At 34.7% G+C, this 23,991-nt stretch overlaps 1 protein-coding gene across 1 annotated transcript in view; it reads left to right on the top strand.

Moving 5' to 3' along the window:
- Positions 1–21,118, top strand: part of LOC106100082 — a 27,183-nt gene extending 6,065 nt beyond the window's left edge. Inside the window, exons 2-16 of the mRNA XM_013278817.1 lie at positions 16,645–16,769; positions 16,852–16,945; positions 17,302–17,397; positions 17,479–17,615; positions 17,720–17,879; positions 17,945–18,051; positions 18,122–18,215; positions 18,485–18,643; positions 18,990–19,143; positions 19,290–19,522; positions 19,642–19,801; positions 20,043–20,139; positions 20,300–20,450; positions 20,603–20,696; positions 20,937–21,118. Coding sequence (XP_013134271.1) covers positions 16,645–16,769; positions 16,852–16,945; positions 17,302–17,397; positions 17,479–17,615; positions 17,720–17,879; positions 17,945–18,051; positions 18,122–18,215; positions 18,485–18,643; positions 18,990–19,143; positions 19,290–19,522; positions 19,642–19,801; positions 20,043–20,139; positions 20,300–20,450; positions 20,603–20,696; positions 20,937–21,118 — 2,043 coding nt within the window. The remainder of the gene's footprint in view (positions 1–16,644; positions 16,770–16,851; positions 16,946–17,301; positions 17,398–17,478; positions 17,616–17,719; positions 17,880–17,944; positions 18,052–18,121; positions 18,216–18,484; positions 18,644–18,989; positions 19,144–19,289; positions 19,523–19,641; positions 19,802–20,042; positions 20,140–20,299; positions 20,451–20,602; positions 20,697–20,936) is intronic.
- The last annotated feature ends 2,873 nt before the right edge of the window (positions 21,119–23,991 follow it).

Genomic DNA, 23,991 nt, shown 5'->3' with positions numbered 1-23,991 from the left:
CTTTGGAAAGGCATAAAATTTATATTTTCTGATCAAACGGCTTATTTTTATGGAGTAGAGAGTTGAAGAGAAAAAGAGGATGGTTACAATACGTTAAACTAGTAAGTATTTACTAATTTATTGAAGTTCGTTCCGTTCTTTACAATCTTATCATCTTCTTGACTCCTTTCTTAGAATGTGCAGTTGCTATTTACAAGAGATTAATAGAAAAGCCAATTATTTACAAATGCCTTGTACATTCAAAGCTAAAAAGTCTACGTTAACAAAAACGCGGGCGGACGCCACAAATCAATTCGCTCGACCAATCAAGTTTTTCTGTTGCGTCACACTGAGTCTAACGAATTAGTAACGTGGTTTATTTTCTTTTCGTACGATGGCTGAAAGACTGATGCTTCGTGTTTATTCCTAAAATACATTGAGAGTTTTATGCTTTACGCAAAAAGCTATTCTCTTATAAACAAAGCCGCATGGTAATTGTTAAGAGTAATTGTAGTAACCTTACTAATTTTATAAAGCTTAGATGGATGTTTGTTAGAGTTTGTAGCCTAAACTGCAGAACGGATCTTAATGAAATTTGGCATAGATGTAGAGGATAGTCTAGAAATAGGCTACTTACATTTGTTTTTATTTGATTCTATATTTTCTTAATTCTATTATTTAGATGACGAAAGAGTCGCGCGCGAACTCTTTCCGCTATAAAATTGATCTACGAATGATTTGTTTTGTACATAAGAAAATTATGTCTATAAACAAATTTTCCACATAATACTGTACTTATGTATTTTTCCTGTACGATAATATATTTCAACGGAAGCCTAAAGGAGTAAATATTTGAAAGACACGTGTAGTCTGTGTGACGACCTCGCTTCGTTACCCTCTCGTTTATAGTTCAGCGCCTTGCCCGTTTAAATACACATATGTACGTAAATTACATGCATTTATTTGCCAAATTTGTTATTGTTTTGACAATAAATATGCAGTGAAAATACAATGTTATTTATGTTCTCATAATGACTATGTAACCTACTAACTGTTGCGTGCGACTTCGCCCGCGTGAAATTAAAAAATATAGCCTATGTTACACACAAATTACCTTTCTAATGATGAAAGATGTTTTAAAATCAGCTCAGTATTTTTGAGCTATTAATGCATACAAAAATACAATCTCCTCTTTATAATATTAGTATTGTAACAAATATTCACTAGAGACCAGTAGTTTTTACGTACAAAACTAAATGGCGCCACCTGTATTTTAAAACGCGATGTGGTATTGCATGCGCCTTATGTTAAGTCATTTCAAGTACATTACGCAAATCAGAGAAGATCGGAAGGTCAGAAGATTAGAAAATAACAAATATTGTTAAAATTACTGTCTTCTCAAGTTAGTTCCTACGACGCGATTCTGAGTATATTAGCTTGCTGTCTTGTGACTAATTTTATTCAGAATAGCACAGTAGTGTAGTTAAATTAGGTTGCTTGCGGTTAGTGACGGCCTAATTTAGCAGATAGCCGCTTGCTGTATTGTGACGGCTATCCCTTGTTTATTTTGAACATTTTTTGTAACTGCGTGTGGTTCCCAACCCGGGGTACGCGCGCAGACCGACCTCATTGGTATATAACCAATAAACCACTTTTGCCACCTTGTTGCTGTGTTTTCTTTAGCTGTTTCGGCTCAAGATACCCCTGCTCTTATTACAGTATTACATTTTTTTATATTATCCTTTGAAATACGTTTAAAGTATAAAATGGAAATAAATATAACCGCAGCCTGAACTCAGACTGACATCAGAGAGAATATTGAACGATGGCTATTCCAGGGTTAGTTTTATTGAACACGAGTGAAAAATGAATTCACACAATGATTTAATATTATGTTTTAAATTTTTAGAACTAGTCAAGTGAAAGTAATGTTAAGAATCCTATTTTAACTAAATTTACTTGTTAGTAATATTATAAATGCGAAAGTTTAGATGGTTAGATGTTTGTTAGAGTTTGTAGCCTAACCTACATAACGTAGCTTGATGAAATTAGGCATATATGTAGAGGATAGTCTGGAAGAACGTATAGGCTACTTACTGTTTTTTTTAATTCCACGCGGACGGAGTCTCGGGTGGAAGCAAGTGTTACTATGTATCCAGAACTATTCAACTGAACCCGCTGAAATTTAGCATAAGATGTATAATAGTCTGGAAGAATGCAGAGATTACTTATTAAGTTTTTTTAATTCCACTCGCACGAAGTCGCAGGTGACTGCTATTCATTTCGTATCCGGTTACATATTTTCAATAAAAATATGTAACGGATATCTATGTACAGAGTAATGCATAGAGGTACTTAAATTTAAAAAAAAATGTTTTGTTTGGTTTGAATTCGACCAATAAACTACTAATTTTAATCAATGTATTTTTTTATTTCTCTAAATTGTGTAGGGAATATTGAATCATTTTCATTATAATTGAGACGCCCAGTATACAAATATGTAAGTAAAACTAGAAACTTAGATGTCGGCCCCTTTGATTCATTAGGGTGTTTCTCACTAAATTACATCGAACTGAACCGATGAAGCGTTATCGTCCAATTACATTTACTTCGTGGAATTATCAAATTCAAATCTACAAACTAATACAAAACTATTATAATATCGATGTTAAATAAATACTGCTTATTTAGTTTCTTATTTAAAAAGTTTTTACGAACTCGATTTTTAATTATTTTAAAGTGACAATCATCAATTGTTAAAAATATAAAAAAAAATCGAGCATAGTAAAATAATATAACAAAATTATTTAAAAAAAATCATTTATCGTACACTGACACAGTACAGTAGTTACATACTTTTAGAATGCGCTATTCCCGGGATGAAAAAGTAGCCTACGTGTTCTTCCAGACTATGCCCTAAACCTGTGCCAAATTTCATGGAGATTTGTTCAGCCGTTTAGGCTACAAACGCTAACAAACATCCATCCATCCATCCATCTAAACTTTCGCATTTATAGTATTAGTAAGATTTAATATTTTGTTCCATTCAAACATAATTCAGAAGGTAACAAAATAAATTATGCTATAGGTTTCAACTGATAGCGAATGTTCTAAACTTGTGCGAGGCTTTGTGTAGGCCCACGCGCCAAGCATAACTTACGCCGACTGAAACTTTCCTGAAAGAATTCCACCTTGCCTCACTGGGGAATTGTTTTCCGACGTTGTTGTTCAAATACAATATAGATCTACGTGAGTATCGGACAAACGGACGGGAGGTGAATCTACCGGATTGCATTCTTCTGACTATAATTTAAAATACTTTTTTAGGTTATATCTTTTATTTAAAATTATTAACATGATTCTTAGTTTTTAGTAGAAAAAACAGCGAATAATCATTTAATGGAATAACCAGTTCTTGGTTTAATTTGTCTAGATGTATTTTATCTATAATAATAATCATAAAGATAATAATTTTGATTGTTTGTTTGCATTGAATAGGCTAATGATTAAAAATTAATAATTTTAAAACTAATTATACTAATTTTAAAAATTCTTTCATCATTAAAAAGCTACATTATCACTTAAAATAGGTTATATTGTACACCAACGGGAAAGGTAAGGATATGACAGAAAAGATTTAAAACGAAAAAAGATTCTTTGCCATCCAGGAGAAGCTGGGATCGCTATAGGTAGATGGGTGTTTGTTAGAGTTTGTAGCCAAAACGGCTGAACGGATTTCGATGAAATTTGGTATAGATGTAGAGGGTAGTTTGGAAGAACACATAGGCTACTCACTTTTGTCTTTTTTTTTAATTTCCCGCGGACGGAGTCGCGGGCGAAAGCTAGTAATATTATAAATGCTAATGTTTAGATGGATGGACGTTTGCGTTTGTAGCCTAAACGGTTTATCGGATACTGATGAAATTTGTTATAGATGTAGAGATGAGATAGTCGGGAATAACACGTAGGCTACTTTTTCTTTTGATGTCACGCGAACGGAGTCTCGGGCGAAAGCTAATATTTAATATTTTTACTTCTGATAAAGAGAAGCATTTATTATAGGTCCACTACTATTAAATTTCAAACTCGACGTTGATAGTGAATTAAATAAAAAAAGCTTACAAGTTACATTTTCAATTTGTTTTATGCCCGCATTTAATGAAAGTTTGACAATAAAATACTTTTGTGCAGGTGCACACTTGGGACCGCGAGCTGCGATTTACTTAGCGCCCGCATTCCGGGAATTGTGGAACTGTTCGCAGTTTCTTATGGTTATGCTCTTTGAATTTACTTGAATAAACTTATTGCTTTTTTTATAATATAAGGTGGCAAACGAGCAAGCGGCCACCTGAATCCACCGAAATGGTAAGCGACCGCTGCCCATAAACATCAACAATTGCAGATGCGCTGCCTACCCTTAATTGACGCAGGACGAGACGCACATAAATAGGACATTCCCCTTCCTATGCGTCTCCACCATCAAATCCACTTTTCCTTCCCATCCTTTCGTCTTAAAAAAAGGGTGGAAAGAGAAAGGGACTAAAGTTAGGCCTCTGGCACTACACTCATCAGACGAAACGCGGAATTGCTTCCACTTCACGCCTGTTTTCTGTGTGATAATGATATTTTCAACTGGAATAGGATAGACATCAGAGGAAGGGACAATCTACGCGAATAGTCTACTTTACTGTTGAAATAACTTCTTTTCCCCATCTTCACACGGTCTATTTTACAGTGGTTGTAATGAATGTCTATACTGTAATCGCAGGTAAATTATTTTTATATGTTTAGATATGAGATGATATTGTATTTTAATATTAAATTAATCAAACCTTACTTTATAAAAAAAAATATTTTAAAAACTGATCTAATATTAACTGGGATATCCTTTTTTAATCATAACAAAGAGACAGGATGCTTTTAATGGCGGAATCTGCACCGCGTTACTTCCATTGTCTAGATACCTGAACCACGATGGCTGAATCATTTAGTCTTCTTCACTCTTTGCAAAATAATTATTGATACGTTGATATTATTTACATTGACTAGCTAGTTTCGGAATAAATAACTATTGCTTCATAACCTCCGCCTTTAATTTTGTTATTTCTACACTAATATTGTTGAATTTTTGTATTTTAACTAATAAACCATTATTAAGTTACATTGTCGTATTGGTTGTAATTTTTTTTAACTTAATAATTAATTAATTATCGTAATTTTACATAAAAATGTCACAATCATTGGGAGAAAATGCTAGAATATAAGTTCAGTTCAATTGTGTCTATTTCAAGATTTACGATTATTCAAATAACGTGAAAATAAAGAAAAATACGTGCGCAATCTCAAATTGAAGATCATCACTTTATAAACACCTATTTTACTCTACACAAACATTTCCTCGTAACATTTTATTTAGTAAATAGTTTCTACGGATAGCTGTACGAGGTCGGGTATCGCGTGTCATCTAATTTCTAATTTTCCAGCCAAGTGGTCGGTAAGGCGGTGATTTACTGCGGCCCGATACGAAATGAATCTGTTCAGATCAGTGTGACACGACACTAATACTTAATTGTATTTATATCTTCGCTATTTAACAAATTAAATTTAAAAACATAGTATACTAAAATAGGAAACCGTTAGTGAAAGATTCAACCGAGATAAGGTCGAACATTGTAAAGCAAACTGTCATTAAGGGCTATAGACCTATAAGGATATCTGACCCGATGGGCTTAATTTAACTTAAATTATCATTGCCGGGTCGTGGATAAACTAACGTAGATGCCACGGACCGGTTGGGCGAAGGAGAACACCGGGGGGTTTAGTGGGTAGTCTGGCCGGAATATAAGGCCGGGAGTCCCACACGAAACCGTTTGTGCTGCCTCCGCAGCATGGACGGTGAAGTGCGTAAATGCTTTCCCCGCGTCAACAAAAAAAAACTTAAATCATCACAGCTCACTAGCGCCACCGTGTTAAAACATTATCACAAGATATTTTACCATCAGCAGCGTCACTCACCGTCTCAGATGTCCTAATTTGACTATACATTTAGACGCTAGATGTTCTCGTGACCTGGTTAAGATTGCGGCACAGGAGCGGGCATCGTGGCAATCGATGGGGGAGGCCTACGTTCAGCAGTGGACAACTTAAGGCTGTTAATGATGATAATGAGATGTTCCCGTGCGGCTTTATCCGCATGAAATAAAAAAAAAAAACTTTATTTAATTATTAGTCAAATTCTCAATTGCAAATTTCAAAATTCAATTGCAACAAAAGACAACGAAGACCGTTGACACTGGATACCAATTACCGTACTATGGAAATCTTTCTTCTTCGATATTGGCAGCTTGTAGTTGATGGTCTCTTTCCCACATTGGGTTTTTTTTTTCAATTCATTTACCACTAAGTTTAATAGCTTGGAAATGTAGCCTAAAGCGTATCGTAAGTGTAAGGTCTTTATTAAAGTAAAAATGATTCAAAAATATGTTGTGATTCCTGACATCCTATGCCATGAAGTAGTGTCTGTTTACGCTTTATTATTATTAGTATTGTTGTAAAGATGTAGATTGTATATTGCTATTTTTCATTAAATATTATAATTCTATTTAATTGCACATTGTCATTTTACAGAGTAAAAAATAAACATCTTCTGTAGAATGTAAATGCAATTGAATTTAATGAAAAAATCGTCCTACTTAGTTCTAATAAAAGCTGCCATAATAAGCTCCTCTTTGAGAAGTGATCGCTTTCAGGAGTCATTAAGCTTAATCGTTCAGTTAGCTGGAAAATAGGGTATTGGATTATAGAAGTAATGCAACCTTTAGTATTATAAGTAGTGAGGATATTTCAAATGCAAACTGTTTTTAGGTCACCAATACATTGAGATCTTAATAATTAACGGATTAACCATTTTTAACCTTCCCGAAAGAAGGTTTTCAATTCTGTATATTTTTTTAACAGTGAAATGGTATATCATTCTCTTACTAATATTTAGATATTTTTACTTTAATATATTCGACAGTTTAGATGTTTGGAAGGTATCTCCGGAACGGCTCAACAGATCATGATGTTCGGCAAAGATGTTGAACACTGTCAGGAAAAACATAAGCTACTTACTAAGTTTTATTTAGTAATTCCTCGATGAGAAGTCAAATCTAGTTTACTTACAATTATAATGTTACAGTCAATTGAACTAATTTCTAAATTAAGAGATTGTTTTTAGAGAAGATTATTACAATAATTTTGCAACACCCTTTGACTTCAATTTTACTTAGTAATCATACATCAAAAGGCGTGGTTTGAAGTAATTTGTCAATAGGCAGGTGCAGTCTGTGAGTTCGCAGTGGCTTGATTGGAGACTTGGAATTAGCACACGTGCCAACATATTTAGACAGACTCTAGACACAAACTGATTAGATTGTATAAGTGTTGTAACGTGTAAGGGAATTGTTAGAGTAAAACTACTTAGTCTCGCTTTGATTCCTATGAGCCCTTTTAGTAGATTAACTAAACAGTTCAATTTGCTGCGTAACAATCGACAATCGCCCAACAGTTGTGCGATAGTTTAGTCAAAGGGATGCGCCTGCTCTTACTGAGAGTGTTTCAAACGTTACTAATATGTTAATGACACTTTATATCTCTATTGTTAGTTCCAAATCTTACCACCGCCTCCAACTGCAACCATCAGCGCCATTGGCGAAAATGAAACCGGCACAAAATACGACGTCTTATAGCCTATCCATTTAAAAGTAACGTGATTTAGTAGAGCAGTTTCGAGTGAATTTTATTTACACAAGTATTAAAGATATCAACAAACGAATACACAATTTAATTTATACTGACTTGACAGGTCGAGTGGCGAAATATAAAAATGACAAAAACCTTTATAAAACAAAATAACATCGGAACAATGCTGTCGACTGGATTTGACCACAACCATTAATCTTCCACTCAAAAGATTTAACACCGATGAGTACAGAAATATCAACATACTTAATTCTATATTCACTATGAATGATGTTCATCTCAACTCGACTGAACAACATATTAATTATTGCGACTTGCGTAAACTATTGCCTAACCATACAAAGACTTCAATAACTAATCGTTACTATACAAATAAATCCAACTCTATTAGGACATACTTATAAGTTTCGTAAAGTAAATGTAATAGAATATAAGATAAATAGATGGACTACAAAATACTCTCAGAGAAAACATTAATTATTCATTAATTGCAGGAAAACACGAGAATAATAATCTATATGCATTGCTAACAGTGGTAGTGCCCGCTTTAACATCTTAGCACGAATGGGCCGGCACGCCCGGTGTAATACCACGACCACACAGAAGACAGGCGTGAAATGGAACCAATGCCGTGTTTCGTCTGATGAGTGTGGTGCCGGAGGTCCAATTTAAGTCTCTTTCTCTTTACCACCCTTTTCTTATAAGAAAGAGATGGGAAGGGAAAGTGGATTAGACGGAGGAGGAGATGCATAGGAAGGGGAAATATCCTCTTTATGTGCGTCTCCTCCTCTGTCGGATAAGGGTAGGCAACGCATCTGCAATCGCGGATGTCTATGGGCAGCGGTCGCTTCGCCATTATGGCGGATTCAGGTGGCCGCTTGCTCGAATGCCACCATATGTTATGAAAAAAAAAAATTCTTACAGCAAAGGACGAAAAAATTGACGAGTATCATATTCCTAAACCACCTATAACACCTAGTATTACATATCTGGAAGGTATTTTATTATGCAACAACCTAATCATTATCGTTTTCTTTATTAAAAAGTCAGCAATCTCATTCTCAAATTTTATATCAAATCAGATATAAACGTAATAATTGTTCCGCTAAACTGTTCAAGGTTTACACAAACCAAATCTAATAAAAATAATTATTAAATGTTTAATTTAGTAATAAAAGCCTTTCAATTCCTGTAGTCAGTTCATTCATCATCTCCCCTACCTTATCCTACTCCCGTAAAGTCGGCGCGGTTTTCGTCCACCAAATATCTCTGTCCGTCATCTGAATCATCACTTCCTTCTTGGTCATGTTATTCACGCAATCCAGCCATCTCTTTCTAGGTCACTCTACCGGTGTACCACACTCATAACGTCCTGCCTGTAGTCAGTTAATTGCAGAGGTAATTGTTCTTTTTTTTTATAACATAAGATGGCAAACGAGCAAGCGGCCACCTGAATCCGCCAAAATGGCGAAGCGACCGCTGCCCATAGACATTTGCAATTGCAGATGCGTCGCCTACCCTTATCCGACGGAGGAGGAGACGCACATAAAGAGGATATTTCCTCTTCCTATGGATCTCCTCCACTTCCCCTTCCCATCCTCTCATAAGAAAAGGGTGGCAAAGAGAAAGGGACTTAAATTAGGCCTCCGGCACCACACTCATCAGACGAAACACGGCATTGGTTCCATTTCACGCCTGTCTTCTGTGTGGTCGTGGTATTACACCGGGCGTGCCGGCCCTGCAGTACTAAGATGTTAAAGCGGGTACTACCACTGTTAAAAATATAATATAATATACCAAACATTGAAATATCACACAGATGAAACAGATTATATAAATCAATTACGGCGGTACAAGACGCGGCCGGGGCGCTGGGACCGAAAACTCATTTCAACGACAGCTATTCTATTTTAGCAAAACACGACCCGAGGCTATGACATTTATTCAAGCTCAATATCTAGTAATCCTCGTGAAATAAATTACTACTTTATTACTTCCTCTCCCTAGTATTTGAAACAAACTCCATTTTGAAACGTATTTATAAAGTTTGAACCTTTAATTGCTTTAGTCCGCTTAGCGTATATATTCGTACCAAAAATTTGTAGCCACATAAATATACGTGAATTCGATATTTTACTATAACATTATAAATGTTAAAGTTTAGATGGATGTTTGTAAGAGTTTGTAGCCTAAACTGCTGAACGGATCTCGATGAAACTTTTTTTTATTTATAAAATATTGTTGCAAACGAGCAAGCGGCCACCTTAATCCGCCAACATGGCGAAGCGACTGCTGCCCATAGACATCCGCAATTGCAGATGCGTTGCCTACCCTAAATGAACAGAGAAGGAGATGCGCATAAAGAGGATACTTCCCCTTCCCATGCATCTCCTCCACCATCAAATATACTTTACCTTCCCATCCTTTCAGTATAAGAAAATGGCGGGAGTGGAAAGGGCATATTTGGCATGTTTTTTTTAAATCCACGCGAAAGGAGTCGCGGGCGAAATCTAGTAGCTAATATATCATTGTTAATTCTTACCTTGTTAGTAGAGGCAATTAAGCTGTAGTTGGAAACGGTTATATTTGTAATTCGTATGCAATTCGTATGTAAATATTACCATCATCTGGTCTTCGTAAATCTTAAACGTAACCACGCATTTAAATCAGTCAGTTATTACTGTTTATCGTGTATTGAAACATTTCGAATTTGAAATTGAAGTTAATGTACATAATTGAATTATTTATGTTTTCCATTAGCTAACGGAAGCTTTTAGAGTAAAATGCCTTCATTTTATTTGTTAATAATATTATAAACAACTTTGTAAATACGATAGCGTGTTACAATCTTTATGAATTTATAGTAATTCTACTAAAAGTTACTTTTGTATAATGTTTAGAGAGCGGGCACAACTTCACTAAACTATAGGACAAATATTTAGTCTCTCTTTGATTCCTATCAGCTTACATGGAGGTTACACTACTCGATTTTTAGTTGTGCAACTAAACAGTTGAATTGGCTGCGAAACAATCGACAATCGCACAACTGTTATGCGATAGTTAAGTCAAGTCTTGTATTCTTAGTAAGTAACGAGATAATTTTGTCGCCGTTCATAAATAACGTAAAAAAGCTGATTTTTTGTTAAGAGTAGTATAACCGTATTGCTAATAGTTATAATAAGTTTACCGCTAAGTTTAAGCTCTAAGCTAAGTTACCGTAAATTCTATAATCTTAAGTAACACCTTCGCAGCTTTGCAACTTTCAGGGAATTTATAATGAGAGTGATAAGTTGTGTCTAGGAAAGTCCGAGATTAGGAAGTTTATTTCACTTATAATAGACAACTTAAGTAACATAAGTTTGTCTAAGTACCTCTTAAGTAAATAGCGAATGCACTTTACATTTTGATGAAAATATTAATTAACTACTAACTGTTGCTCGCTTGGCAGCGTAAAATTAAAAGATAATAAAAAAACATATCCTATAAAAGAATTTTTGAAACGGCCGAGTAGTTTTTAAGTTATTTCAATACATACAAAAATACAAATCTTTCCTCTTTATAATATTAGTATAATATAATATTTACACGAACTTAAATAAATAAAAACTTGAACACTTTCCTAGGAAACTGAATCATTATTACAAAATGAGCAATTTCTGGAAAAGCTCAGTAACGGTTGCTGTTTGTTAAAAAATTATTAAATGTATACTTGCTCAATATAAATTCAACGTAACTGAAAATAAAAATATTTCAAAGATTTTTATTAAAAATATTTATACTCCCGGACCGTGCAGTGGCCGAATAAATTAAAGCATCAATCTACATTTATCAAACACTCCACAAAAAAACTGCTTTCTTTAAGGTATTAACTTATTTAGACTAGCTGTTGCCCGCGACTTCGTGCACCTAATATTAAGATAAAAAGTAGTCTGTAATATGCCCATCTATATCAGCTACCTTTCACTGAAAGTCCGGTCGAAATTGGCCCAGTCGTTTCGGAGATTACCCGGAACAAATGCAGCTTGCGGACAGACATACAGAAAGACAAAAAATGCTTTTTTTCGTTATCAGCGATACAAATACAGCATCTTCCCGAAATCTGGAATTTTTCTTTTGATACAAACAGACACTCCAATTTTATTATATGTATGAAAAAAACTTGTGTATAAAATTCAACACTTAGAAACTGGGGATTACCTGTATGTTTCTAGTGTATTTCATAGAACGCTAAACACTTAATATAGTAGACAATAGTGTTTAAAGTAAATGTCAAAATATAAAAATTCACATACTGTATTATCTATGACAATTTCACAATTATAACTAACACTTAAATTTCGTGTATGATTTCTAAAAGCAACAAATCTATTAAATTTGACCCTTTAAGGAAATGGGGTACATAAATCAATTAAGAAACAACAAGACGTAACCACCAGGCCGAGACCGGAAACTAATTTCAGCGACATCTATCGCATTTCGCAAACAATCCGAGAATATAGCTATCGTCAGGGATTTCATTAAATATGGACATGGAGACAGAACAAGACGTTATTATAGATAACATTCAGACAACTAAATGTTCAGTTTATAATATAACTACAAATATTATTAAATAGCTTAAGAACTTGGAATACTGGCGATATTTGGCGATATTTGTAACTATCTATCTTTCATACATGTAAAATTGGAGTGTCTGTTTGTAACATCAGAAGAAAAATTCCAGATTTCAGGAAGATTATGTACTAGCGGTGCTGATAGCAAAAATCGCTTTTAATTTTTTTGACTGTCTGTCCGCAAGCCTTGTTTGTTCCGGATATTCTCCGAAACGGCTGTGCTGATTTCTACCAGACTTTCACTGGAGGGTAGCCGACTTGGATAGGTATATTATAGGCAACTTTTTTTTTAAAATTCGCGCTGTCAAAATGTCGTAAAGGATGGTCCAAATTTGCGGTAACGAAGTTTGCGAAACAAAACAAAAACAAACGAAAACAAAACAAATGCAGTTTTAAACAGTTTTTCTTCCTCATTCGAATTACCATCCATACCTAAAACAATGTCACAAACAACACTTTTCTTGTCCACTGTACCTGTGTAACTACGAGTACAGTCTTGTACAAAAGTAATAACAAATTCTAAGTATAACTGTCTATATTCCTGTGAATTGTACAGTCCCGAAGAAGACGCACAAAGCTTCCTCCCAGCACGTACACCGTAATTTAATCGAGCCGATAGACGATTGTGAATTGACCGGAACATATTTTACTGTACCAAAGGAAATTTACAAATTAAGCTCAGCTCCAGAAGGAAAAGAATAATATTGTTTCAATTGAAATATTTCGTATATTTCTTATAAAATTTACAAATCTGAATAAATTATTTAGGATAGTTCTTTTCCTGAATAATATTGTAAACTAAAATTTCTTTTGTTAACATCAAAACGTTAAAAAAAACAATTTCACACATAAATTTGGCGCGAAAATTGTATAAAGTTGTATCAGTTCTAATGAAGGTGTCTTACAGCGCCCTCTGTTGACAGCCCCACTGATACTGAATTACAAGGAAATTAATCATTCTAAAGCAGATAGTATGATTGGGGTTCGGTACGCTTAGGGTCACTTTTACCCAAATAATATAAGGGTAGGATTTTGTAAACATTCAGTTAATATCTCTAAGGTTTGTGCTATCTCTTTGTTACCAATCACGGGATATTGTAGATCTTATCAACTTAAATCTTACCACCAAAACTAAATACCTTTTTTTCGTTAAAGTGTAAATTAACTTTATAAATTAAGATCCCACTAAATTTCAAATGCAATTAAAGTTTAAATTTTAGTTAACTTAATTCAAATTCGTAGAATCAGATCTCTGTAAAGCGCTTGTTTGCACGCTAAAGTACGTTACTGTAGCTGGCAGATATAAAAAAGATTAACAAAGTCCGTTAGGCTGTGGGCACGCTGTTAGCGACGGTGCGGAGCGACAGGCGGAGCGGAACGGTGCAAACAAAAGTACTATTCCGCTCTCGCTTTTGGTACTCGTGTCAATTTTGTGTTCACTGATCTCTATAAATAGATAGGCTATAAGACTTGGTATTTTGTGCCTATTTGATTTTCGTCAACTTAACGTGTCGGTGTAGAGATTTGAAAGATAGGATTAATTTTCATTAAAATCACAAGCTTCGTTAAAATCTGGACGAACGAAAAGAGGATATTCCATTCATCCCAGAAAAGACTTGTCTATTTATATAGATCAGTGATTGAGATTTATCGAGCCGCTCTGCTCGTCGTTAACGTCGTTAACGTGCCCGCAGCCTTACAGCGGCCCGTTGCGTGGTGTTAATTTTCTAGAAATTTTAAAGCTACATACAATGCAACGCTTGTGAACTTTTACTAGGTGCAATGTTTTATAAATTGTTAGTAGAATATTTCACTCTTGTCTTTCATTTTGAAATATACGGTTTATTAGTTTAATCAATTTTATTTGGATCAAAGCACGAAATTTTGGGAAAAGTATGAGTAACGTCAACGATAAAATTTGTCAATGTATTTTACGCCTGATACAAACCTGACAAGCTAATACAAAATGATTATTCTCAAATATGATACAAATTTTGTCGATAACGTTACGAATGAAACTTTCTCACAGAAATTCGTGCTATGTCCTCAATTCCGGAATATTATGTCAATCAATTATACTTTCGTTTTTTTATTTCACTATTTTCTAGATTCCGACATTTCTAGAATACATTTGTTAATTATTGACTAGTCGTACCCGCGAAATTAAAAAAAAAATTATAAAAAAGATAGGCTATGTTGCTCATTGATAACGTAGCTTTTAGGCGACATAAATTTTAAATCGGCCTAGTAGTAGTTTTTGAGTTATTTCAATACATACAAAAATACAAATGTTTATAATATTAAGTAGAGACATGGATAAACGTAATCATTTGTTACGCAACACAATTAGTATTATAAAATAACCAGTAAAAACATTCTTTAATAATGAAAGCCATTCAGTATTACAGCTCTTAAAACTGGAATATGCGTCTTTCGGCTCTTGATGACAGAATAATTTCGCTAATGATCTGTTAATTTTGTCGGATAATGGACGTCATAATAATAGCTGTCTCGTTAGGGACGTAATTAAAGCGTTCATCGAATTCGGTTAAATTCATTAGACACAGTTATTACCTTGTTAATCCGAGTAATTTGTACGTTTACATAGGAAATGTAGGATTGTATTATTTTAGTATTTTCCAATGGAATCCGGACCTAATAGTAGTGTTTTCCTTACTAAATAAAGGAGTTCGTTTTTATAAGTTTAATGCCGAATTGCCTTAATGATAAATGGTTTATTATTTTTGTAATTTGCTAACATTTCGATCACATAGGTGAATTGTAATCTATATCTAGGAATAAATAACTATATCTGTGAATTAAGAGCGTCGGTGGCTCAGTGGTTTAAGCACTTGACTTGTAATCTACAGGTCTTGGGTTCGAATCCCGCCATGTACCAAAGTGATTTTCGATTCTTCGAATTTTCATATGTACATAATTTACTCGACGTTCTTACTGTGAAGGAAAACATCGTTTTGCAACCATCACATATCGGCGAAGAAATTCAAAGATAAGTGTGAAGCCAACCAACCCGCTGTGGGCCAGCGTGGTTGACTGTAGCCTAGTCACCCTAATTTAGGGTAGGCTCCGAGCCCCTCGGTGGGGACATATAGTGAGCTGGTGATAATGATAATATCGAATTGCCTTAATTATAAATGGTTCACTATTTTCGTAATTTGCTAACATTTCGTATCATGTAGGTGAGTTGTAATTTCTGTATAAAAACATGCAAGGGGTTTACTTTCTCCTCCTTTTGGAAGTCGGTTTTAAATACTATATAGCCAATATGCTATACTACAGTGGTAGTGCCCGCTTAGCATCTTAGCATGAATAGGCCGGCACGCCCAGTGTAATACCACGATCACACAGAAGATAGGCGTGAAATGGAAACAATTCCGTGTTTCATCTGATGAGTGTGGTGCCGGAGGCCTAATTTAAGTCCCTTTCTCTTGACCACCCTTTTCTTATTAGGAGAGGTTGGGAAGAGGAAGTGGATTTGACAGTGGAGGAGATGCACAGGAAGGGAAAATATACTGTTTATGTGCGGCTCCTCCTCCGTCAGATAAGGGTAGGCAACGCATTTGCAATTGCGGATGTCTATGGGCAGCGGTCGCTTCGCCATTTTGGCGATTTCACGTGGCCGCTTGCTCGTTTGCCACCTTATGTTATAAAAAAAATGCTTACAATCGTTTCAAATATTAATTAAATAGTAACAATTTACGAGTTATGCACGTCAAATTTAACCTTTTCAATGATAAATGCCAGGTCATATTGTCTTACAATATTTAAGCAGCCGTCGGATTCATTTTGATGGACATTGTAATAGGTCATAGATTAAACGACCAAGTAACTGTTAAGAATCGAAAATATTTAAGAAATCACTTAACGTTTATGAGGAACCTACACTAAAGAACTGTTTATGTATTCATAAAAGAATTTTGTGGCAGTATCCCTTTGAAAATAAAATATAACACCACGAGAGAATGACAAATCAAAGAAAATTAAATATGTTTTAATGTAAATCAAACAGATCTGTACCAACAACAGATTTCACGATAACTGTCTGAGAGTACATGAATGGTTAAGAGCAAAAATTAATACATTTTACGTCTATTTTCTACATAATCTATGACACGAAATAGTAGAGAAATATCTGAAGGAAATTATGGATTGCTTTACCAGTTAACATCAATATTTACTGGAACAGCATTTCTATTCTACATTGCTTAATTTTATTACTTTAAAAATGAACAATAATGTTTTAATATTATTTGCTTGTCTGTCTTATTGTTCTGCTTTATTAAATATCATTGATATAGCACCGGAAACTTTAACGAAACTTCCTAAAGACGTTTCACTTGCTGTAACAAACATCGCTGAGGGCATTCCGGCTAAATCTTTGACAATAGTAAGAGGAAACTCGACTAATATCAGGTATTCCAGTGAAAAAAAAATACACTTTGTCACTATTAACTGATTTTTATGTGATAGTTTTAATTTTAAATCTGTCTTCTAGGTCTTGCGATATTTTTGAACTAATTTGTCGTCTAAATGATAATAATATACAAGTAGTAAATATGGATCTAACCACAGAAGAGAATAAATCATCAGTAAGTAAGAATTGTGAATCATCATCACCGTCTCCCCTAACTTATCGGGTTTTCGTCCTCCAAATAACTCTATCATCCGTCATCTCAGTCATCCCTCCTTTTTTGGTCATGTCACCTTTCACGCAATACATCCATCTCTTTTTATGTCTACCTCTACCGGTGTACCACACTCATAACGATCGTCCTTCTTATTACATGCAATTCATCCCTTCCCATAAAATACTAATACCAAGCTAACCTTTTACTCCTTAATTTCTCTACTTCCTCTAATAACTGTAAATGAATATCTATTTTAAACTTGACATAGTCTCTTGTTATATCCCAACTAATTTCACAAACAGGAATCTAATTTACAGTTTTTCAAATTTCTAAAGAAAGGTCTAGATACTTGGAATGAACGAACAAGCCTCATATTCTGTCAGCCAAATGAATGCGAAAATTTACTTCTAGAGGTAAACTACAATTATCTTGAAGTTAAAGAAAGTGTAGACATTTTAAAAAAACTGTATCAATACATTCTTTGTCACCCACAGTTTACCATTAATAATTTCATCCATCGATCGATTCTCTACATATTTTATTGGCCTGTCGGTGAAATCAGTCTGAGATTCAGAGGTGCTATGAAAGAAGCGATGAGAGTGGCTGTTATTACAAACCCCAGGGAAAGTGTGTAAGTTACATGTTTACAGAATTGTTATTTGATGAGAGATATTACAATTGAGGACATAAGAACAGTTTATAAAATATTCATAAAAGTCTTTTATTTTTTCCCAGGTTCAGAATATACTATAACCAGGCAACTCCAAACCGACTGAACCATCTTGGCTTAGTTAACTGGTGGGCAGGTAAAATATACAGGTTACCTGTCCTACCGCCAGCTAATATTGTTTACAAAAACTTTCAAGGACGCGTCTTTAATGTACCTGTGTTACATGTACGTTTTTTTTTTAATTGTACTTGTTGTTAACAGTTTATATAAATAACGCTTAGTTCTTTCAGGCACCTCCGTGGCACTTTGTCAGATATAATAACAACTCAACAGTCGAAGTAACTGGAGGCCGTGATGACAAATTATTAGCCTTAATAGCAAAGAGGTTAAATTTCAGGTAGTAAAACTTGAATAAACATTAACATAAACTAAAATTTTAAATTTATTAATTTGCCTTATATAAACAGATACAAATATTACGATCCGCCTGAAAGAAGCCAAGGATCAAGTATTTCTGTTAACGGTACATTTAAAGGAACTCTTGGATTAATTTGGAAACGGGTAAGTATTCCTAAAGATGAAATTGACCAATTTTATGATTAAGATAACATTTTTATACCTTCTAGACGTTACGTTTACGTGCCTCTCCTCCTTCATCAATTAAGGGTAGGCAACACATCTGCAATTCCGGATGCTTATGGGCAGTGGTCGCTTTCCATTTCGCTGGATTTAGGTGGCCGCTTGCTCGTTTGCCACCATATATTATAAAAAAAAATCTCAGAGATGTTATCGAATTATTTTTAACCAAAGAAGTTTCTGTTAATATCTAGAAAGCGGATTTTTTCATCGGAGATGTTACAATAACTTGGGAGCGATTGCAAGCCGTGGAATTCTCTTTCGTAACTCTTGCGGATTCTGGCGCTTTCCTAACTCACGCGCCCGCCAAGCTGAGTGAAACTCTAGCAATAATAAGACCTTTTAGATGGGAAGTAAGTATAATATTAAGAACGTCCGCATACCTGAAACTAATATCAACAATTATTGCGCGACTGTCGATTGTTTCGCAGCCAATTGTTTAGTTGCACAGCTGAAAGAGTAGTGTGTGCACCTCCATAAAAACTTATAGGAATCAAAGTGGAACTAAGCAGTTGTACGATAGTTTTGTTTCAGGTGTGCGCACGATCTAACAAATATCAACTGTTAGTTTGCTAGAGAAGCTCATATTTTTAAACTTTGGAATCCTGTTAAAGAGAAGCGTTGAGTAGAAGTTTTTTTTTTTGTTAATATGTAGAACTCAGGTATTCTAATAAAAGAATTGTTGACACTATCCCTAAGGTGTGGCCTTTAGTCTTCGCTACATTACTGATCACCGGACCTGCGTTGTGGATTGTGATTGCAGCGCCAACTTTCTGGCAACGTCGACGTCAAAATCAACTCGGGCTATTCAATGACTGTTGTTGGTTCACAACTACACTCTTTTTAAGACAATGTAAGTGTTTTTTTCTTTAGAAGTAGACATAAACAATATTTATTTTAAAAAAAGAACTTAGACCCTGCCTAAAAAAAACTAAACAAGCTTACACATCCAATACTGAATACATTCTAAAAGTAATATTCTTTTTTTCCCTTGAACAGCTTCAAGTAAAGAACCATCCAGTACTCATAAAGCTCGCTTAGTATCAGTCTTAATTTCCCTCGGTGCAACCTACGTGATCGGAGATATGTACTCAGCGAACCTCACCAGTCTACTCGCCCGGCCGGCTAGAGAGCAACCGATTGGCACACTTGAAGGTCTAGAAGAAGCGATGAGAGATAGAAAGTATGAACTGGTGGTAGAAAGGCATAGTTCTTCTCTCACTATTTTAGAGGTAAAATACATAGTCTATTCATTAGATGATAAGAAGACTAGAAAGAGCTTAAATGAATCTGAACCAACAGTTTACAATGCCTTTTTTCTGTCTGATGCAGGAAAATTTCTTTGTTATAGAATGGTACTGGTGTGTACGGACGCTTAGCCAAACTGATGCGTCGTCAGAAATTGCAACGTGTCCGTAGCGTAGAAGTTGGAGTGAGGCTCGTACTTGCTCACAAGAGAATCGCCGTGCTCGGGGGGAGAGAAACTTTGTATTACGACACTGAACGTTTTGGTAATTTACTTGAAATGTAGTATACAATTGGAAAGGAAAAAGCCTAAGAATACATATGTTTACTCATTGTATAAGACAAATTCAATAAGGGAAAGACAGATCGGTTTAAATAACAAAAATCTTAAATAGTGGCAAAAGGCATAATGTTCTTGTTATGATTCAATCCATGTTTAGTTAAAATCTTTTGTGTCAGAATTTTGCAATGCTTATTAAATATGTAGGTACTTATTTTGTGTTCCAGGATCTCATAATTTTCACTTGAGTGAAAAGTTATACACTAGATATTCTGCTATCGCGCTGCAAATCGGATGTCCCTACCTCGAAACTTTTAATGATGTGTAAGTTTTGTCGGTGGCAAATATTTCCTTTTTTATTTCACCTATATTTATTCTCTGTTTCAAAACAGAAAAGTTTTATTTGTATATTATAAAATGTAATAGTTCTCAACACCAATGAAACATGAGAGATCTAAAAAAATCTTCCAATCAAATCCCTTAGGATCATGAATCTCTTCGAAGCAGGAATTCTAGCAAAAGTAACGAAAGACGAATACAAGAACCTTCCAGAACAATCGAGAAGATCTGAACCGGTTACTGAAAGTGACAAAGAGAATGCGGACGTAACGGGAGATTCTGTTGCTAACTCTCAAGTGAGATATGAAATAAATTAACCATTTAAACTATATTCGAGATATTTACGCGGATCCTTCGACCACATTACCACTTAATTAAAGGTGGGATCGCGGTCAAGCGCTGATTGAGAAAAGCATAAAAAACTACACAATAACTTTCTCTTTTACAGATGCAATCAGAATCTACAATTGGCCTAGAACCAGTCTCACTTGTGATGCTTCGGGGAGCGTTTTGTCTTTTAGGAATTGGCTATCATTTAGCCGGTATGTATTTTTATATTCAAATACTTAACATAATCAAGAGGAAATATTTTCTTTTTTGTATGTATTATTATAACATAAAAACTACTTACAAAAATTCTTTAACCATTACAAAGCTACGGTATCAATGAGTAATAGGTTATATATTTTAATTGCACCCGGATAAAGTCGCGGGCAACAGCTAGTAATAAACTGCAACGATTCTTAAAAGGGTTTCCATTTTACTTCTTTTTTTCTTTGCAGCAGTAACTTTAATCGTTGAAGTGCGTATTCATCGCAGAAGTAACACCGTTATAGAAGATTCTAGAAAACAACTGTCAAATCAGAATAGAATTAGAAAATGTGTCATTTGTTTTAGAGGAGGTTTCAGAAAGGTCCTGAGAGGCATTTATTATCACATCGATAAGGCTTTTGGTCCTGAGTAATGTTTGAAATGTAACAAGTAACAATGTAATAGTACTTTTAAATAAAATAGTAGAGAAATAGAACCAATCTTTTGATTTCTAATTTATCACAATGGCATCATTAAGAGCGGCTAAAACTCGAACTAAACTATCGCACAACTGTTGCGCGATTGTCGATTGTTTCGCAGCCAATTCAACTGTTTAGTTGCACAACTAAAAATCGAGTAATGTGGGCACCTCCATATAAGCTTATAGGAATCAAAGCGAGACTAAACAGTTGTGTCATAATTAAATTTCAGATGTGCGCACACTCTAAGTATGCATGTTTTTTTTTAATGGATGAATGTTTGCTACGTATGTAACTTTGAAAACGGGTGACGATGGCTTATATGTAGACAATAGTACGGCAGAACACATAGGCTACTTACTATTTTACCAATATACCTAAATATATTTTTTTTTAACATATGGTGGCAAACGAGCAAGCGGCCACCTGAATCCACCGAAATGGAAAGCGACCGCTGCCCATAAACATCCGCAATTGCAGATGCGTTGCCTACCCTTAGTTGACGGTGTAGGAGACGCACATAAAGAGGACATTTCCCCTTTCTATGCCTTTCCTCCACCGTCAAATCTACTTTTCCTTCCCATCCTTTCCTCTTAAGAAAAGGGTGGAAAGGGAAAGGCACTAAAATTAGGCCTCCGGCACCACACTCATCAGACGAAACGCGGAATTGGTTCCACTTCACGCCTGTTTTCTGTGTGGTCGTGGTATTACACCGGGCGAGCCGGCCCATTCGTGCGAAGATGTTAAAGCGGGCTCTACCTCTGTCAATATCGATGCCACTGTCATATCGATGTAGTGTAAATTGTATCTAAGAAGGAAGCCATACATTTGAATAAAGAATAAATCTTCAAAGTGAAGACAGTAAAATGTTTGTTTAAAATAGAACTATTGTGCTCTAAGAAAGTTAGACATTGTCGCGGCTTATAACTTGTATATTATGAAATCTTTTGTGATACCGTCAAATGGAATTTGTGGGGTTTGTCGACTAAGTTTTGAGGCGAAACATTTACAACAAAGAGCGCTTTTAATAGAGTAATTTAATCCGCATTTGAAACATGTCACATGAAAGGAAACGAAAGTAATTTACTAAGTTTGGTAAACTTGTTCTTGTTAGGACTTAGTATATTACATTTTTGTTATTTTAAAAAATAAGACAAGCAAATACTTAAACTATATATTTGAAAGACCAACAAATAGAGCCAGAGAGGTAACTATTCTCAGTGTCTCATCTACCAGTTTATTAATCACTAACTTTGACTCCTTCCGCGTGTAATTAAAGAAAATAAAAGCAAGAAGCCTGTGTGTTCTTCCAGATCATGCTCTACATATATTACAAATTTCAGCGAGATCCATTTAGTGGTTTAGGCGGTAAATTCTAACAAACAAACATACATCCATCTTAACTTTTGCGTTTATAATTTCAGTAAGACACAGTGAAATAGAAGACATATAGCAATGACCGGAAATGGTAATGTTCTACAAAATATGATTTTATGTGACCTATTTTTAAAAAATAGACAACGACCCCACCACAAGCTCATCCAGTCATCTCTTACTCACAGCTTCTAAGAATTTTTTGCGTTTAATTTTTCTTAGAGAGAGGCGACACGGCATGGCCACTACTTCAAAAGCTTTGTCATGTTAGCTGTCAACTTTAAGCTACGCCGTACATGGATCATAGTTTCCCAGAATTATATGATTTATATGATTTATTACAGTAACATATACGACGAAATGGCGACTAAAAATAGTTGTTACAAATAGACGTTATCATATTTAGACACGAACATCTTACTTCATACTGATAGTATAAATGCGTCACTTTAAATGGATGCTTATTAGAATTTGTAGGCTTAACTACTGAACCGATCTCGATTAAGTTCAGCATACATGTAAAGGGTAGTCTGAAGACACATTGACTACTTAGATTATTTTAGACTAGCTGTTGCTCGCGTCATTGCCCTCTTGAATTTGATAAATATAGCCTATTTTACTTACAGATAAATTACCTTTCTAACGGTGAAAGAACGTTTGAAATCCGCCGAGTGATTTTTAGTTATTCAATACATACAAAATCCAAATGTTTCCTCTTTACAACATTTATTGTTGTAACGTAACCTACATAACTTTAAGTAACATTCAATTTGATTCGATATAATTATCTCAAGAGAACGTTAGCCGTCTAGTCCTTCTAATTAATAACTACGGAAAATAATAGTAACTGTATGGATGTTATCAAAGGGGAGAAAGTAACTGAAATGTGTAACTAATTTATTGATTAAAATTGTATTTAATCTATACTAATATAATAAAGCGTACACATACTTCTTTGTTGCCTAAGATGTCAGCAATTACAGCATATTTTTGAATAATTATTTTTTTAATAAAAAACCCTACACTTACGTCACGCTTTAGGCTATATTTTAACGCCATTTAACTTAGGGAGGAAATATTTTGGATAAAAACCCTAATATGGGAAAGAGACCATAAGTTGCTGCCAACATCAAGGATGCAAGATTGCCATGTTTTGACATCATGTTCTGTCATTTTGTCATTTGCAATTGATAATTTGACAAATGTGAACAATAAAATGAAATTTATAATTTTATGCGAATGAAGTCGCATAGGAACAGCTAGTCTAGAATAATCTTACTCCCAGTCTTGTATCTAATCGATAAACTAAATCAAACAGAAGCTGGATTCAATTGAAAATGCCTTTAAGTTCGAACCGCGATAGTTCAACAGTGTCTCATCTCTTAAAAGCTTTCGTCGATTGAGAATCTTTATTTAGATACGGCCTGGGACCTTTTCCACTACACTCTCCTTT

The sequence above is a fragment of the Papilio polytes genome, unplaced genomic scaffold, assembly GCF_000836215.1.
Source record: "Papilio polytes unplaced genomic scaffold, Ppol_1.0 DF824069.1, whole genome shotgun sequence".
Taxonomy (NCBI): Eukaryota; Metazoa; Arthropoda; class Insecta; order Lepidoptera; family Papilionidae; genus Papilio; species Papilio polytes.
The sequence above is the reverse complement of the archived record's forward strand: the minus strand, read 5'-3'. Positions and strand labels throughout refer to the sequence as shown.